Consider the following 17,981-nt stretch of genomic DNA (forward strand, 5'->3'; position numbering starts at 1 on the left):
ACTACAAGGTGGGAAAGTTAAGAAGCGGGCACATCTCTGGAGCCCAGTCAGCCAGCTATTTACTGCAAAGGATCTGTGAGGATGAAAGTCACTTTCCTTTGCGGCTGCCTTTGACCACAGGTGATGACCTGAGTCCGATCAAGTCTTTAAAGACTAAATGGTGTCTTTCTGGTTATCAAAGACATCAGCAGACCAAGGACTGTTCTGTATGTCCTAACTTCCCCTGCTAACAGTTCCTGCTGGTTGGCACTAGCCTTTCAGAAGTACCTAACCAATAGAAAATACGAGGTTCTGACACACCCAAGTAGGACCTCTGACTTGCTGAATCTAGGCATAACAGCCGAGAATAAAGGCTCCTTTAACAAAAAACAATATGAAGCTTTCCAGAAACATACATAAACCTTTCATATCCAGCTTATCAGATGTGGAACCTTTACTGCATGTAGGGAAAATATATGTAGACTTGACTGAATTGTATTCAAAAGTTAAGCAACCATAATCCAAGCAGCATGCAGAATTCTCTCACCCAATACTGAAAGGAGAAATAGATAGTTGTCTACAATTGATAAGCTTCACTGTGCTGTGTCATGCTGAATGAGACACGCTGTCATATTCTGTCAAATTTCCTAACCTTACATGATGAAACATGGATAACAGAAACATCAGGAATGAGTTTAACAAGCTGAAAAGAGATTAAAAAAAAAAATCAGAAAACTATACTCACCTGATCCATTTAATTTCACAAGTCATAATTTCCAAATTACAGAAATAATGCATTCATCAAAATGCTCTGTTTGACTGACAGACACTGATCAACCAGTATGTGCACATGTATACATTTTATTGAGATTATATAAACCACACAGTGTAAAATATACACCACGCATACCATACAGTGTGGGGATGTCTGTGAGCATATATTTCAACAAATGTAATGGTACAGGATTAGGACCACACTACACTTGCTGGACTACAGACTACAGCCCTTGTAGTCTCAAACCAGCCCAGACTAGAGCAAGAGGTCTCTCTTTACAGGCTTCTCTTTTCCTCAGCAGCCGAGGGCACTGTGCATAGACATTTTTGAGCATACCGGCAAGCGCACCTCTGTTACAACGTTGGCCCTGCACTACCTTACAAACCAGCTCCTCCAGCCTAACTCTCCTCTCATGGCCATGGTTAGCAGCACCCCATCCTCCTGCCTCACAGATTAATGATAGATGGAGTTCTCCAATCTACTGTGAGTCCTGTGCTTACTCCCATTTGTGAGGAACAGGAGTTTTTACCCTACTGTTGGATTAGCTGGGGCAAGTTCTGTTTTATTTGCAACTAAGCAACCATGGACCCAATAGGGTAAACAGACTCAAAGTGTCCAAACTTAGCCACGTCCAGTGAAGGTACCTGAGATACAGGTTGTCCAGTTCTCTCATAAACACGGCTTGGAAACAGGGGGAGGGAAACTACCTGCTACAAAATCCAGGAGAGAATACATACATACATAAATAGAAGAGGGGTTTGGCAAAGGACAGATCTAGAGTGAAATGACTACCCCAGTTCCTTAGCAACCTGTCACTGCAGAATCACAGCTGTTCAGCCATCCTCTTACAGTTGGTACAGCCCCAGCAGACAGAAAACCTTCGGGGAAGGATGAAGAGCTGCCAATAGGTCCTAGGGGAGTTAAGTTACTAATGGTGTGGCTTAATTAAATCCCATCTCTTGCATTTTCCTTTTCTTCCTATGTACTAGAACAATTCAACTTTAGTACTTACCAGTGAAAGCTTAGGTTCAACAAAGGTAGCTCCCAGGTATTCAAAGAAAGAAGCTAGTCCTTCATTAAGCCACAGGTCATTCCACCAGTTCATAGTAACCAGATTTCCAAACCACTTAAATAGAAAGAAAAAGTGTCTCAACATCTCTTTGAGCTGCTGCTTTTATTCTTGTAAGTTATATAGAAAAATCTATGCCCAAGAGACTTTATTTAATGCACACGTGTAACTGGATAAAATGCTGCACGTGTTCCTTCAGTTAGGGAAAATTCAGTAGGACAAAGATGCATCTTGGAAAGAGTCAAAGGTTCAGGTCAGGTTTTTTTTAATTGCTTCATCTAAAACTTCATACCACGAGCACATCAGTGATTTGTATCAATCTTTTATTCTATTTAATTTTAAATATTTCCCAATAAAATGTGTAGAACTAGAAAATCAAATCAGGCTATAATTAAAAACATAGCATTTATCAAACCATTTCTAAAACATTTTTTCAAAGAGCCACTCTTAAATGAAAAAATAATTTTTGTTTTTTTCTTGTTCTTAAGGAAAGAAAATTGTCAAGTGGATGATAAACAGAACTGGGGAAAATAACCACTTCCAAAATCAGCAAATCCATATCTGGATGAGCAATACAACTTCCACAACAGCTGCTACATACTCACATCTGGCAGTCAATATTTAACAGAACACCGATCATTTGAGGATTTGTGTTTTATTTGTTAATTCTTAAAATCTTGGCCTATAATTAAACTTTATTTTAAAACACAGTTATGTAATGACATGTATTTTATTTTCCTACGGGTAAAAAACACTCTGCTCATCTCAAGGTCTCAAAAGTCAGACCTTGTCAAGAGGGCACATATGTGCACTAGCCAAGTTAAACTCTTTTGCTAACTTTGTTGACTAATTACTTTCTTCTGGCAAACAACAATAAATTAAACATAGTCAATAAAAAAGTAAAACTGCATTCTCGTTCCTAACCAAATAAAAAAGATTTTCAAAATCTCTGTGAAAATCAGACAAAGTTCCAGCTACACTGTAAAATGTTTTTATCTTGCATTTTTTCTGTAATACCATAGACTGTTTCTTATGGAAAAAACAAATACCTTTGTGCAATATATATGTGCGCTCCCACTAATGAAGTCCATTCATTCTCCCATTGACGTACTAAGTATAGTGCATACAGAGAATATCATATAATTCCTCCATCTCTATATTTTCTTTTCTAGTATGGTTTTTGGCTACTATGTAAGAAAAAAATAGGTGGTTCATTAACAGTTTTATACATATTGGTGAGCCCTATGCAGTCAATATGCCGTTTGCAAATCGAAAGAAATTGCTTTCAATGTTGATTTATCAACTGAATGTACAAGTCTTTCAACCTCATGGTGCTCCATGGATACGGATTTTGCTAATGTTTTAATAGTTCTTTCTCTATTTGCCACCAATTTTTTCACACCCCCTATTCAACAACTTTGTATCTTTAGCAAATGGAAGGAAACAACTTCATAGACAAACAAGGGTACAGAATTGTTTACCACATGCCTGGTGTCCTATCTCATGTGATGTAGTTATGGCAATCAAAGTCTTTCTGCCTGTGAATTTATCACGTGGGAGGTACATCAATGAAGATTCTTGGAAAATCATTAGCCCCCAGTTTTCCATAGCATCAGCTCCAAAATGAGGTAGTGCAACCAGATCTAAATTGATTCAAAGAGTTAAAAAAAAATCTTTAAAATTTTCAAAAAAAAAAAAATGCTCACAAATATTCTATACTTATACAGTGTGCAATTAAAAGATAATACTTTTTTAGTGGTTCTTTGCTATATCATGGTAATACTCTAGAAAATACTCTGTGAAATTTTTTTCTTTTCACACTTCCCATTTACAATTGCTAGCCTTTCAGGGAGCCAAATAAGAAATCCCCATTAAGCCCAAACCTTAAACGCATCTTGTATATCCACTTTCTATCCACTTTGTAACTATATCTGTCACTGCATTAGGACACGACACTTTAAAAGAATGAGTGTGATGTGAAGAGATGAGTGCTGAGTTATAGGTCAGCAAGAGCCATTATGCAGAAAGGAGAAATCAGTAAATTAAAGGTTAATGGATTTATTCCATGAATATGGTATGCTATAAAAAAAGAGTATATTGCGAGAGGACCCATTACTTCCGTGAATGGTGTATCATCAGTAGCCATTTCTGGTCCCTTTAAAAAAAAAAAAAAAAAAACAAGTAATCTCACCTGTCTTTGGCAAAGGGTAGCTGATGTTAAGTAAGTCTTCCAGGAATGAAAATATCGGGCCTGTGATATTTAAAGCGTAGTCAACATATCCATTTTTAACTGCCTCTTTCCGAGCCCAAATACGTATCTGCAATAAAACAAGGAAATATTATTTTAGACAACCCTCATATTTTCATCTTCTTTGCTTCTCTTCTGTGAATCATTGTTTGAAAATGCTGTTTGTCCACACTAGATCACGCAATAAAGCTTCTCATCAAAAAAAAAAAAAACCACAAACAAAAAAACAACCACCCAAGTATTGCCTGACCTAACAAAATATGGAACAGAGCCTAATCCCACTAAAGTCTAGGAGAGCTCTGGCACTTCAAAAGGGCCAAAGATTGAATACAAATATACATTGCTGCAGCAAATGGATTCTCAAGTATTCTTTCATTAAATAAGAAATACCATGAACATATTTAAATGCAAACATCTTAAGCTAGCGTATTCCAATCAGTGAGCCCGGGGGACAAGTTTTCCTTCAGCCCACCACTGGGTCCCTGAAGAGAAAGAAATGGAGCATTAAAGAGCATTTGCTGTTCAAATAGCCAAGTCCCTCCTCTTAGACTTTCTCACAGCCTTGAGCAGGTCTGCTGCTTCTGCTAGAGAGAGGCCTTTCTGAGCAGAAACCACCTCTAGCTCTAGGTAATGGAGACAGGAGCATCAAGCAAAGCTTTCCCTTCCTGTGCCCATGTTCCACACCTGGCTGTCCTGTGGCATTTGCAATGCCATGGCACTGCAGCAGGCAGCTGCTTGCTCAAAGTCACCACATAGGCTGAAGAGAGGAATACATCTCCATCACACACCTCTGGATGCCAGACCCCGAGGCGCCTAGCAGCTCAAAAAACTTGAACGTTTTGCATCTAAATACAGTACATGGTCTCACAAGGGGTTGCACAGCCAAACGGTAATAGCACAGCTGTGGAAGCATCAGGATTTAACTTACAAGGGGAGAAACACAGAATATTCAGTTAGCAGCGTATCCTCAGCCTCTGAGCCCCCCCCTTTTCTGCCAAGGTTCAGGAGTTTCAAAGACCAGATCACTTAATTTTGCAACAGCTAGACATAATGACCATACTTAAAATCCTAATGCTAAAATGAACTTCGAATTGCAATGCAGGTGTTTGGAATTGTTACTTACTTACTTGAAATGTTAGAAAGGACGCAGTGAATTGCCCACGCACGTACACTGTGGAGGGCTAAATTGAGCATCTCTGTCTGAAACTTAAGGGAAAAATCCCTCCCCTCCATTTAACAGCACACTTGTGATACCTCTTCCTTCTTCACCCTCTGAAAAACACTAGTTTGAATGCTTTCCTTTACAAACTCCTATCAGTACACGTTAGTCCAAGAAAAAGGTACCGCAATCAGAGCTGCGAGCATCAGTTTGTTTCATAGAGAGGATAGCATATATGACATACATGTGCAAGCTCCACCTTTATAAAGGAGGTAATACTACGCTTCCTACTGCACCTCTGCACTGTCCTCTCACTTTGTCCTACCTTTCCCTAAGAAGATGTCAATGAAGCAATCATAGAGCTAACATACCTAATCTCTGTTGGTTTTTAACAAAAGGTAAACTGAACAACTAATGCCATTACAGTATTTTTTTACAGCTTCTCTCAAGGAGCTTTGGCAATTCTAGTATAACAGGAAAATCCAATACTCGCTGTATAAAGAAGTTTCAAACAGAAAAGTTACTTTTGAAAGCCAAAAATTTGTGCCCACTGCAGAGAAACAAGTACATCAAAGGTTTGGAGCACAGTATTGCCTCTGCTGAGGTCATTATGCCAGAGATCCCCAAAGGGCCAGGGAGAACCAGACACTGAACTTTATTGAGTTGTCACAGCAGCAGAAATGGATATTTTTTCCAATTGAAAGGGCTAAGAATATATGATGATCCAGACCTAGTACTGTATGCAGAATAACTACCTCCTGAAGTTTTAACACATACACCCAATATGTGCCTGTAGAATCACATCAGAATACACCTATGAAATGATAATAACAGGATAATACACTAATTATTATGAAAGAAAATTTTCTGCAGAAATATTTCTAGGATAAACGTTAGCAGTTTTGCCATATAAGCAAATGCTTTTGGAATGGAAAGCACAATTAGTATCTGTGATATCTTCTAAAGCACACGATGTACCACAGAGCCAATTTCTGTTGTAAACTGCTGTAATGTGTTATGTAGCCTCATATTTACCTCATTTCCCCGCTCAGTTCTGGTGACATAGTCGAAATCACAGATCACAAAAGCAGTTATGTAAGTTGACATTTTCAGTGAAGTATCAAATGTGGTAACAGTCCACAGGCTTCCATTTTCATCTTTCATTTCAGAAACATCTAAGAACAAAATATCAAATAAACATTCAAACGATGACTCTTGCATAACAAACAAGCAATGTGATGTTTCCTGCATGTTTTTTACACCTCTCTTTGATATACCGTAGGTCTGCACTAACTTCATATGCTTCTGGCAGCAGGCAAGCAGCCAGTGTCCGCGTTTCTACCACATATCAGAGTTGTGACCTTTCAGTCAAATGCCAAAAATCCACTCCTGAGTTTCTTAACTCAAGCTTTTAAAGCATATCAAACTGCATCAGTTTCAGGATGCAGATAAACTGTGAACAATTTATCCTAGGCTGCATACAATGGGCATGATCGATTATAATTCAAACATAGGTCATGTGCACCTAAGAATTACAAAGTACATAATCAGATACCTTCCTTCTACATAAGAGGGGAAAATGGACAAGATTCTCAGAGAAAAAAATGCTTCCAAGCTATTCCTGCAGAGAACCCATCTATTACAATTCCTAAATAATTTAACTTCTATGCAAATCTCATAAACCTTCTTTATTTTTGACTTAAATAGATTTCAGCAATAAAAAGGATTCAGGGCAATGAACTGAAGAAAAGATCCATCGAGAAGCAGGCAAGAGATTCCACAGCTTCCTATAGGAATACTAACTTATGAAATTTGTTTGTAATCTTAGCCTACACTCCACACGAAGCCGAGCAAGTGACAAGAGTGGCACTGCCACAGAATTATACGTCATTAAATGTAATTCTTATTCCGTACATATACAAGAGACTATAGCCTCCCTGCCTGGTAGAAGACTTTGATATGATGCACATACATCTTAAAAATCTACATAAAATGAAAACAATCCTTTAATACCACAACTCTAAATTTTCCAGAAACTTCTGGAGCTGCCATTTTGTTTTGAGGAGAGGTCATGCAGTAAGATACACTGGCTATGCAGTAAACGATAAGAATCAGACCATGTCCAGGCCCCAGCTACCAGATAAGAGCACATCACAACGGGGAAGTCTTGAATTAGTGCCATCAAAGGCATTAGTTATGAACATCTGCCTGAGAATTTTTAAATTTATAGGCACAGATTTTCTGTGCCTTTTCAAAGCATTAGCCCACGGACAACAGAATGCTTGCAAAGAATGATAAAGTTATACTTTGTTCAGATAAATGATACCCTTTTTTAAGGTAATTTGCGGGGGTGGAGGGGAAACCCACAGAAGTCTACTTGTTGTTTACTTACCAATAGCTGGCATGTTGGACAGAGCCACGTAGCTTGGGTCGTGGATAATTCTTATATTAAATGTGGCTTTCATGGCTGGTTCATCAAAGCATGGATAAACTGTCCTGGCATATGCTGGTTCCAGTTGGGATGCAATCAGCATACTGTAGTGAAAACACAAATAAGATTAATCCAGCATGTTAGAGCTGATCAAAATCAACACAGAGTGCACAAAAATGCCAAAGTAGAAAAAAAGAAAAAAAAACCCAACAAATATATAGATTTGGAAAAGGTTTGTTTATTATTTTAAGTCATGATTAAATCCCCTCCCTGTCAGACAGCTCAGTTTGGAGGCTTCTAAAGAAAAGTAGCTTTTCTAACTGAGTTATGTTCCCCCTCCCCCAGGCTTTTGCGGATATCATATTTTGATTATTTGAGCGTTTCTAGTTTGGTTACTAAGATTGCATTGATTAACGTTTAGCACAGAGGAGGCAAGCGCTCAAAAGTGATACAATGCCCAACTTTCATTTCATAATTAGACTCTCTTCTCTGTACAGCTGCTCATCTCTCTAATGCAGGTTCTTATTTTAGCAATACATTTTCTTAAAAGACTGTAAGCATAATATCTGTCAGCTAACTATGCACACATGCACTTGCATGTGCATGAACATGCACCTACCCCCTTCCATTCAAAACACAGAGAAAAACTCCAGTGAAAGCAGTGCGCCAACGCTCTTCCACTGCTCTAGCAAGCACAAGAAAACAGTCCAGGGAACCCTTTTCTGCCATACACTGAGGAGCTTTGCCTTGCTTGGGGTAGATCTTTGTGACACAGTGACTGGAATCAAAAGACAAATCACTGTATCCAGTGGCCAAAGTTTCGGAGGAAAAAAAGAAAAAAGGAAAAAAAAAAAAATCTAGCCTGCTCACATTGAGGCGTCTTTCCTGGGTGTTTGAAAAATTCTAATGCGACTGTTCTTCAAGCTCCACACCTGTGGGCCAAAGGCCACTTAAAGCATTGACAACACCATAGGAAATAGACTTTTGCACATATCTGAATGAAGTGAATAATGATACACATGCTAAATATGCGAAGAAGAAAAAGGCATGCAACCATGTAACTCAAGACTATCAAACTTTCCACACTGACTTCAAAAATAAGTCAGATAAGTTAAGGGAGTTCCCAGGAGCTGTGGCATGCAAGAATGGCATGATCATGCTGTGGCATGATACTTTCCAGCTGTGGTTGAGCTATTTCTTAACAATGTATCTGATATATTAGGTTAACCCAGGCTTAGGCTTAGCACAGAGCTCTCACAAACAAGCCAGAGGCCATGAGAGCAGCATCAGCACCTATGCAGTAAGCAATGAGTCAGATCTACACTGCATGCACAGTGCGACTGCATCTGCTACCAGATCTGTAGCGCTGAGCACGGGACCCATCAAAACAATGCCTGCGACCTCAGGGTACATGTTTTGAGATGCCCTTTTTTCAGTATCTGAAATTAACTGCATTGTCTGGAATTAGACCCAAAGAGCAGAGCCATTAGCTTGCTGTTTCCGTTAACAAAATGTAGCAATGTTTCCACCCAACTCCCAAGGTCAGCCCTCATGAAGGTCGGTACCTTCATGAGTCCTTGTGTTTCGACAGATGTACGGCTGCTGCCATTTTAACCACTGTGTTGCCTAACCCTGCTCAGAGCAAATCTAACCAACACGGTTAGGAAAACCATGACGAAAACATCTGCAGCCCATCTACACTATGCCTTTCTCATTGCTGATGGCGTAGAACTGAATTAATATCAACAGGACTAGTGTGCAAAAGCATCACAGTCTCAAGACAAGGTACATCTTGCATTTAACAGATGTATCTTGACACTGTACCATAATCCAATTTATGACGTTTAAAGACTGCATGTTGAACACTGACGCACTCTGACTATCAAGACCATGATGTCTGTTCTGAAGTGAGGATTAGCTCAAGGGAGAGCAGCACCACCTCTCTGACTTCTCGCCTATTAATACAGGAATATTCGTTTTTAAAGACCTGATTCACTGCAAGAGTTGTGTACGCGCTGGGCCAGCCATCAGCTGCCTTACTGAAGCAGCTAAAAGCTTCACCTGAGATCCGAGTATCGCCTCCTGCCCTCCATTATGCTGTTCATGACAGAACAAGTTAAACCTCTGCCAGGGATTGCACAGGAGCAGCAAAAGCAACACGCTGCTTCATCAAGCAATCAGTCACTGAAAACATTCCTGTTCTAGCTTCACCTTCTTCCCAGGCACCCAAGTACACTTTTGTGCGTGCAATTGTGCGTTCAGTTACAGCTTAGCTATAGGAAACGCTGAATAACCTCACTCCTGCAAATTCGCCGGCACCAGGCTCTTTGCTAGGAGAAACTAACGCAGACACAGAGTGAATTTGGCCTACTGCCCACAAGAATTCTTGTTCAATAGCACAAAATAACATGTATGGGGCCAAAGCACGATCATAAAAAAAAAAAAAAAAAGAAATATGAGGAAGGATTAAAAAGTTGTTTTTCAGCCAGTCTCCAAGTAAGAAGAAAAATGAAAACGTTTCATGCATGTCACACAAACAACAGTTATTTCACAAACGCTACCTCACATCATTTGTCAGAATGAGTCACTGTTGGGGTTTTTTGCTTGTTTTTAGAAAAGGTGGAGGTATTAGCATGAGGTGAATCACCAGCAAATTTTATTCCACGTTCCAATTTTATCACAAATCAAATTACCCAAATGGAATTTCATTTTCAAAAAAGCCTAACATTGCAGGAGTAAGAGAGGAACTTATCAGTCTGCTTAGGCATTTTTGTGCACTGATTCATTTTATATTTATAAAAATTATTTTAAAAAAGAATGCCACCTCCTCCTCCTAGTAAAATAAAATCAAAATCACAATATTTTTAAATAAGGAGAACCAAATAGATAACAGGATCTGTTAGCGTAAACCTTTAACAATTTAAATTCCATCAGTTATTTTTTAGTTGGTGTCTAAATAACAAGGAAAGGAAAACTGAAGAAAGTTTCACGTATAGTACATAACTAGCGGACGTTGTTTCATCTGATAAAAAACATCACTGTAGGAGAAATATTTTACGTTGATGCAAGAAGGTTATTCTTCTAAAAATGCCCTTCTCACTAAAATAATGTTATTAGTAATAGTCATAGTATAACACTTTTGTGCCAACACCTTTTATATCTGCATTTTCCCACACTAAAAACCCTCTCAGAACTAAATCCATAAAATAAACCATAAAGTCGTTCAAAGTAAGAGAGCTTTACAGCGAGCAGAATATTTTACGTTGCATGCAGTGGTGGCTGTCTCCCACAACCAGTCCTTCTTTCAGGTGACCAGTTCTCAATACTAACATGCAACCCAAGAAAACATCAGACGTGTTATTTGCTCTGATTTTTGTCAAATGACTTTGATGGTCTTACCACAGAATCAGAGAAAACAGAGTTAAGAAGAATATCAGATTCCCTGTTCTAAGGCACAATTAACTGTACCGATGCCATTCTAATCCTATTTTCTGTCATTCTAGTATTTGGTACATAAGCAACTGACCAAAAAAAAAAAGTCAGCCTAAATAACGTGTTTGATCGCATTTCGGGATGCCTATTAACACCAGCCCTAGCCAGTCAAATATCTATATAGAATTTGAATGGTATGCTGGAGGAGGATACGTGCAGAACGGGCACTAAGCAAAACGCTCACAGAATTTTGAAACACTAACATGAACACTGATGTACAGGCTGCACTTTTACTGTACTCTCCACAGGGACCCTGGTAACCCTGGAGTAGTATACACGAGCTCGTTCACAGCAGCGCAAGGTCTGCATGCACACCAACGCTAAAGCAAACCTCCTGCACTGCACGTGTTCATGCCAGCGCTGCTAAGGAAGGGCAAACGTGGTTTCTATACCTTTCTGCCTACCCTGATCCTGGCGTGAACTCTCCCAGCTATCTGTACAGCACAGAGTCCCCATTTCAAAAGGGGAGTCTTACGGATATTTTATGCTGGGGAAGTAGGAGTAACCTCCTTTTTGACTTCCTCTGCTACTGTGAGCACTGCAGATATGGGCTGTGTGGTATTCATACAGGTATCAGGTGTAAGAGCTGATCAGGTGTGTAGTACAAATTGTTGGCCAAAAAAAAAAAAAAGCATGCTGTCACCTATGATCAAACAGGTCACAGGCAATTTTTGTACTGGAAATTCAGTAAGGTTTGCATTTGATTTGTTCCATTTTCTATAGAGGCGCGATTATCGCTTCTGAAATAGTAGAGCATTCTCATTACAAACAAACTTTCCCACGTGACCTTGCCAGCGTCATTCAGCTCTGATTTGGAGAGAACAGGGAATGGTACTTTGTGTCAATTAGCTAATTCTGCAAACTGGTCAAGTGCAACGCAGACATCTGACCAAAAAAAACTGTAGGTGCCAAAGCCCAGACCCAATGAACATTTCAGAGGCTTCACTTCTCTTTAGGATCCAGCTAAAGAAAAAAAAAAAGCCAAAAAAAATCTTGCCGTTCAGTGCTTAAACATCCCTGTAATCAGAGGTCTCCAGTAGTTTCACAAGCGCAAACTATAAAAACTACTACAATTTCTAGCACATACAAAAAGTACAAGAATCTGTTTGACTGTAGATAAATGGCACATTGTTAAAAGTTGGGCGGTTTAAGTTACAGAGTTGATTGGTGTTAGAGTGGACTAGAGAAGCCCGAGAAGTCAGGAGCCTAGACAGGAACCAGATCCCAAAAGGTCTGCTGGGGCCAGGTGAAAGTCACTTTGGAAAAAGCTACCAATGGAGACAGCGGTTTCCTGCCAATATCATAATGGGCTTTATTTGTACAGGCAGCCCCGAGCTGAAAGACACTGAATGTTTCTAAAACAGCTCCTGACTTATTAGGTCCTCCATCAGAATTCAACTTTTAACATCATAAACAGCTTGTGAGAGCTTACAAAAGATAGACCTCAAAATGCATCTCCTCCAAAAAAGGAGGACAAAACCTCTTCAGTGTTACTGGACCCCAGCAGATTAGGAAACTGCTATGGTAAAACGACGACTTCATCCTTAGTAAAGGGGGGGAAAAAAAAAAAAAAAGATACTGTTGCATGCTCTGGATTCAGAGAAAGCCTTTTTAAAGCAGAAAAGATATGTAAAATCCATTTAAGAACATCAGGAATGCAGGCAGGAACAAGTAACCAAAACAAGATGTTATTCTGCAATCAGTGGATTTCCTTTGATTTATTCCAGTGTCTGAACACTACTGGCATCTTCGTTGACCAGATGGCAATCTCAGATTTTATTAGTGCTTCATGACGAGTTAAGAGTAAAACGGAACAACTGTCATAAATCCTTTAAACCCTTCGAAATGCACATTATTTTAATGATTTTAAAACGTTTGTTCCTGCTTTCTACTATGTCAAAGCTGACACTAGCACTTTTTTAGATCCTTTGAATTTTACAAAATATATTTCTGTCTAATTCAGTGTTTATTAGATAGGATTTGGTTGAATTAATATGGTATCAGAAAGTAATTTGAAGCAGCATTAAATAATTAAATGCTTGTTCCATTCTTACTTATTTAGAATAATTGTTTAAATGTAAATTAAGCAAAGCATTCTATCTTTTCCTTAACAAACTCCGAAGTTGGGTAAATACGCCCATGAATGACAAAGTAACGACTAAAGAATAACTTTGGACCATACCGTAATTTTCTGTCATGCTAATCAACTTACCTCCTTTCCCTTAAAAAACAAACAAACAAACTGCCCAAGTTAAATTTTCCAGATGTGGAAGACAATGGTATCAGTGAAGATTTACACAAGAACATAAGAGCTGGCAGCTGAAAAGCCTGCTCATTGTTATGCGGCGGGGGGAGGGGAGGGGAAATCGCACAATCCTCTTCTGTTTCCATTCAAACAAAAAAAAAAAAAAGAAAGAAATTAGCTTTATTTCAGGGTTTCTTATTACTACTACTCCTGTAGGGGCAGGTACATATGGATCTGGGGAGTAAGTGAATATTACCTGTTGGCTGGGAGCCAAGACCTCTTGAGTTTTAACTCTAGTTCTCCTTCTGACTCACTGTGTGATCCTCAGCAATTCACTACATCTTTCACTATCAAAAATGAAATAACTTTAAATAAGCCTTTTATCTGCTTCTATTTTAAAGTCTTTATCTTGAGATAGTTGTCCTTCAACTAAAATCTCCGTGTTAGGTTTCACTTTTCTTTAGCAAGTTTCACATCCAGAAACTTAGGATGAAACTCACTGAGAAGATTCCCAGTTTAAAAAAAAAAAAAAAGGCATTATTTTGAGGCTGACTTTTTTTAAAATGACTGACTGCTTGATAAACCCACGCTGTCCCAACCCTAGTTCCACAGTTCCAAATAAACAAATAAAGCATCACAATAGCACACATTAAGGACATACTTAAACACAGACACACCCAGTGAAGACATCCAAGCAACTTCACGTGCAAAGAGCACCTATGAACTCCTGCTCTCCAAAGCCACGACCCAGCCTGTTCCACTGCACAGCGGAAACGCGTTACCATCAGCGTCTCTGCAGTCATGCCCGAGTACACCGCCCAAATCCTGAACTCTAGATCAGTTCCTCACAGACGTACGTACACAGATGAGGCGAGAAGCTGTCATTTCTACAGGGGAACGTACGAGCTCAGAAATAAGATCCCCAGGAACTGGACGTAGGTATTGTCCGATCCCTCACGATCGGAAGGGGGCGAAGAGAGAGAGACTCGACGCTGTCTCAGAAACTTTGCTTGACCAGTTGAGACAGACCTTTACCTTTCCCATAAGCCTTCCGCGGTTTGCCAAAAGAAGACCCAGTCCGACAGACTCCAAAAAAGCCCCTGGGGTAAAAGGAAGAAAAGCCGAAATGAAGGGCTAGGGAAAAAAGTCAATCAGCTGCTTTAAGGGACAGTTACCAAAGCTGGGGAAAAGGGGAAAAATGGTGAAGGGAGCCATTACAGCCAACTTAGAGGCAGGCGACAGAGCAGGAAACCAACACAGTGCAGCAGGGAGGCAACACGGATAGAAAGAAACAGTCGAGAGACCTGGGAGCCCAGCGGACTTGCTTTTTGCAGAGTTTTGGGGGAAACCCAGAGAGTTTTCATTTCACGTTACGTTTGAGCACCGACGTCCTGCAACACGTGAATTAACCCGGGCCTGAAACGCGAAGCTGGGAAGAACCTGAGGCGCTGGGTTCAACGCAGCACGCGCCACGCGCTTTGCCCCTCCGCAGGGAGCAGCTCCCCAGCCCCTGCCGCGACGAGTCCCAGCGCCCTGTCGGCCACGGCAGCTCCTACGGGAAACCCAGGGCGAACCGCCCGGTGCTTTCCGGAGAGGATGACAACAGCCCAGCAGCGCACGCCTGCTTTTGCGCAGAGTAACCCAAGAGGTACGCGTGGGGGAAAGGGACGGCTTGCACGACCGACTGGCCACCTCGCCCTCGCGCCGGCTCCCGCCACCGCGGCTGGCCGGAGCGAACGCTCGCCGAAACGCAAGAGAGACAGCGATCCGCGAGTGACAGGTGGCCAGCTACCAAGCTGCGAGAAAGCCGTCGGGAGAGGACGCGGGCGCACGCCGCCCCTCGCAGCCCTCGGCCGGGGCACCGGGCCGGGGAGGCCGGCGGCGCCTGGGGCAAGATGGCGCCGGGGGCCGAAATGGCGCCCGGAGGCCGAAACGGCGGCGGCCCGTTCCCGCCGCGCCCCGCCCTCACGCCCGGCCCCGGCGGAGCCGCCCACCTGCTGCGGCCCTGGTCCGTGTAGCGGGCGAGGAAGAGCCCGTCGAAGTCCTCCTGCAGGCGGCCCTGGAAGGCGAGCTGCAGCACGTAGCGCCGCCCGGCGCGCAGCCGCCCGCGCAGCTCCAGCACCGCCTGCTCCCGCGCCGCCTCCTGCCGCAGCGCCGCCACCTCCACGGCGGCGCCCGGCTCGGCCAGCGGCCCGCGCACGGCGGCGCCGCGGCTCCGCAGCCCGGCGCTGTGCAGCACCACGGCGTCCGTGTCGTGGCGGCAGCGCACCGTGATGTTCACCTGCCCGCTGAAGGTGAAGGGCCCCGCCTGGCCCGGCCGCACCTGCGGCCACAGCTCCAGCTCGTAGTGCAGCGGCACCAGGTGCCGCGGCAGGCGGCGGCGGACCGAGCCCGGCGCGGGCCCCGGCGGCCCGGTGGCTCCGGACGGCGGCGGCGGCGGCGCCCCCGGGGCGGGCGAGGGCCGAGGCGGCGGCGGCTCCTCCTGCCGGCAGCGCCCGTAGAGGGCGGCGAGCGCCAGCAGCGCGGCCAGCAGCGCCAGGAGCAGCGCGGCCAGCAGGGCGGCGGCCCGACGGCCCAGGTAGACACCGGAGGCGGCGCGGAGCCCCATCGCGGCCGCTGCGCGCCGGCGGCCGGCCCGGCCCGGCCCGCGCCGGTACTTAGGGGGCGGCGGCGCGGGGGAGTGAGCGGCCGAGGGCGGGCCGGGCCGGGCCGGGCCGGGCAGGGGGCCGGGGGCCGCCCCCGCCCAGCCCCGCCGGCTGCCCCGCTCCGCTCCGCTCGGTACCTGCCGCCCGGGCGGAGGGCGAGGCAGGGGCTCGCGGATTGGGGAGAAAAACCAGCCGCCCCGAGGGTCCGGCCCCGGCGCCATCAGCAGCTTCTCTCTTTTTCTCCGGCGTGTTTTGCAACATTCGTTATGTCGCTCTTGTGTTAAGACGTTAGGACCATCTCCAACAATTTCCCCCTCCCCAATTTTCCCCCTTTTAATGTTTTTAATCGTATCAATGAAACCTACGTTGTTTTCTCTTGCTTCCCGTAGGTCGTCCAAACGTACTCTTTTCCTAGATTTACACACAATACAATAGTTTACTTACAATACATATTATAGGGAGGGGTGTTTAACTACCTCTTCCTCCCCAAAAGTTTGTAATCTTATAAAGTAAGTGAAGGGCGAAGGCCTTTTTTAACCCACAACTGCAGATTCCCCTCCTGACACTAACACACTCACTCACTTGAAAGGGGAAAATAAATACTCTGTATGCGGCCCGAAAGATACCAGTAACCTCTATTACAAATATCATAATTCACCGTTCTCTTGAATGTATTTACAGAGTCCTGTGCCCAAATGGGATGATTCTGAAGGGAAAGTTGCAGGAAATTGTGGGCCAGGGACGGTCTTTTGCTCAGGCTGTAGCCCAAACCCTGCTCTGGCATGGAAACAGGTGACTCATATTTAAGTCAGCAGAAGCTGCTAGTACACATCTGAAGGTAGAAATGAAGCACCTGTCATAAAATGACTCAGACAGCTCTGTCCTTCTGAAGGATGTCAAAGCATCTGACAAACTTTACCATCTTGTTCCAAACCAGGGGGTCTGTGCAACCCTCGCTAGCTGTGGAAAGTCCTGTCGATGTCCGCTGAATTTTAAAGAAAAGAGAAAGGTCACATATGACAACATGAGATGAGTTGTCCACTAAAAGTGCAGTATGGTAAACAACGCTTCTCATGCTAGTGCTGGTCAAAAAAAAAAAAAAAGCAGCTTTTTTCCACTGAAATTTGACTTGAAATTTCATATAGTAAAATATTACAATATTTAAATTGTTCATAAAATATTACAATTGCGCATGCTTACATTTAATTGAGACACTTAGGTTAATAACAACAGGGTTCTCAAAAAAAAAAAACCACTGTGATAGCATCGTAAGCTGTATATACTGAATGGTAAGAAGAAGAAAAACAAGGATGTATTTCAGTAATTTGAAATAATTGCTAGACTGAAAGATGATTCCCTAAATCGCATTATTAACATTTTGTTTAATCTAACTGGAGAAGTACCAAGTCATGGCACGTACAGAGATGTTAGCAGTAGGACTTGGAAGCTTTTGAAGCTCAGTTTTTCTTTTTAACAAAATTGTAGATCTTGTTTTCGCTTTCTAGGAAGGTCCTTGATTTTTTTCCCGTTTCACCAAGTAAGATCAACAGTCCTTCTAGGCATTAGGGACACATGCGCACAGGCCACATATTTGCCCATGAAATCCCTATAAACATTTTTCATTAACTTGGGCTGTTTGTTTTACAGAATATAATGTGCTCTGTATTGTTTATTTTCCTTCTTTAACTGAGACACTACTGTATCAGAGCTGAAAATGTTGTAATGCCTGGAAATATCTGTGGCAGCAGCTATTCCATAGGAGATGCTGAATCTCTAGACTTTTAATACTGCTCTATATATTTGACAGGGAAGTTTCCGGTTCCCCGGCCATCTGAAGTGAGAGGCGTGAGCTAGAGGTTGACATAATGCTATCGATGAGCACAATACACAAGCAAAGCATGAGCTGTTGAGGACATGTCAAAGAAGGCCTCAGCTTTC

General features: G+C 42.7%; 1 protein-coding gene across 3 annotated transcripts in view; it reads right to left on the reverse strand.

The window, feature by feature from the left end:
- The window catches only part of LOC104150993 (aminopeptidase Q), a 41,815-nt gene extending 25,809 nt beyond the window's left edge, over positions 1-16,006 (reverse strand). For all 3 annotated transcript variants that reach the window (XR_011137484.1, XM_068925799.1, XM_068925800.1), the window contains exons 1-6: positions 15,393-16,006; positions 7,623-7,765; positions 6,266-6,405; positions 4,015-4,141; positions 3,312-3,466; positions 1,767-1,880 (exon numbers count right to left, since the gene is read on the reverse strand). Coding sequence is in view for 2 of the 3 variants with exons in the window: in XM_068925799.1 (XP_068781900.1) it covers positions 1,767-1,880; positions 3,312-3,466; positions 4,015-4,141; positions 6,266-6,405; positions 7,623-7,765; positions 15,393-16,006 (1,293 nt within the window). In the remaining variant the exon portion in view is untranslated. The remainder of the gene's footprint in view (positions 1-1,766; positions 1,881-3,311; positions 3,467-4,014; positions 4,142-6,265; positions 6,406-7,622; positions 7,766-15,392) is intronic.
- Between the last annotated feature and the right edge of the window lie 1,975 nt (positions 16,007-17,981).

The sequence above is a fragment of the Struthio camelus genome, chromosome W, assembly GCF_040807025.1.
Source record: "Struthio camelus isolate bStrCam1 chromosome W, bStrCam1.hap1, whole genome shotgun sequence".
Taxonomy (NCBI): domain Eukaryota; kingdom Metazoa; phylum Chordata; class Aves; order Struthioniformes; family Struthionidae; genus Struthio; species Struthio camelus.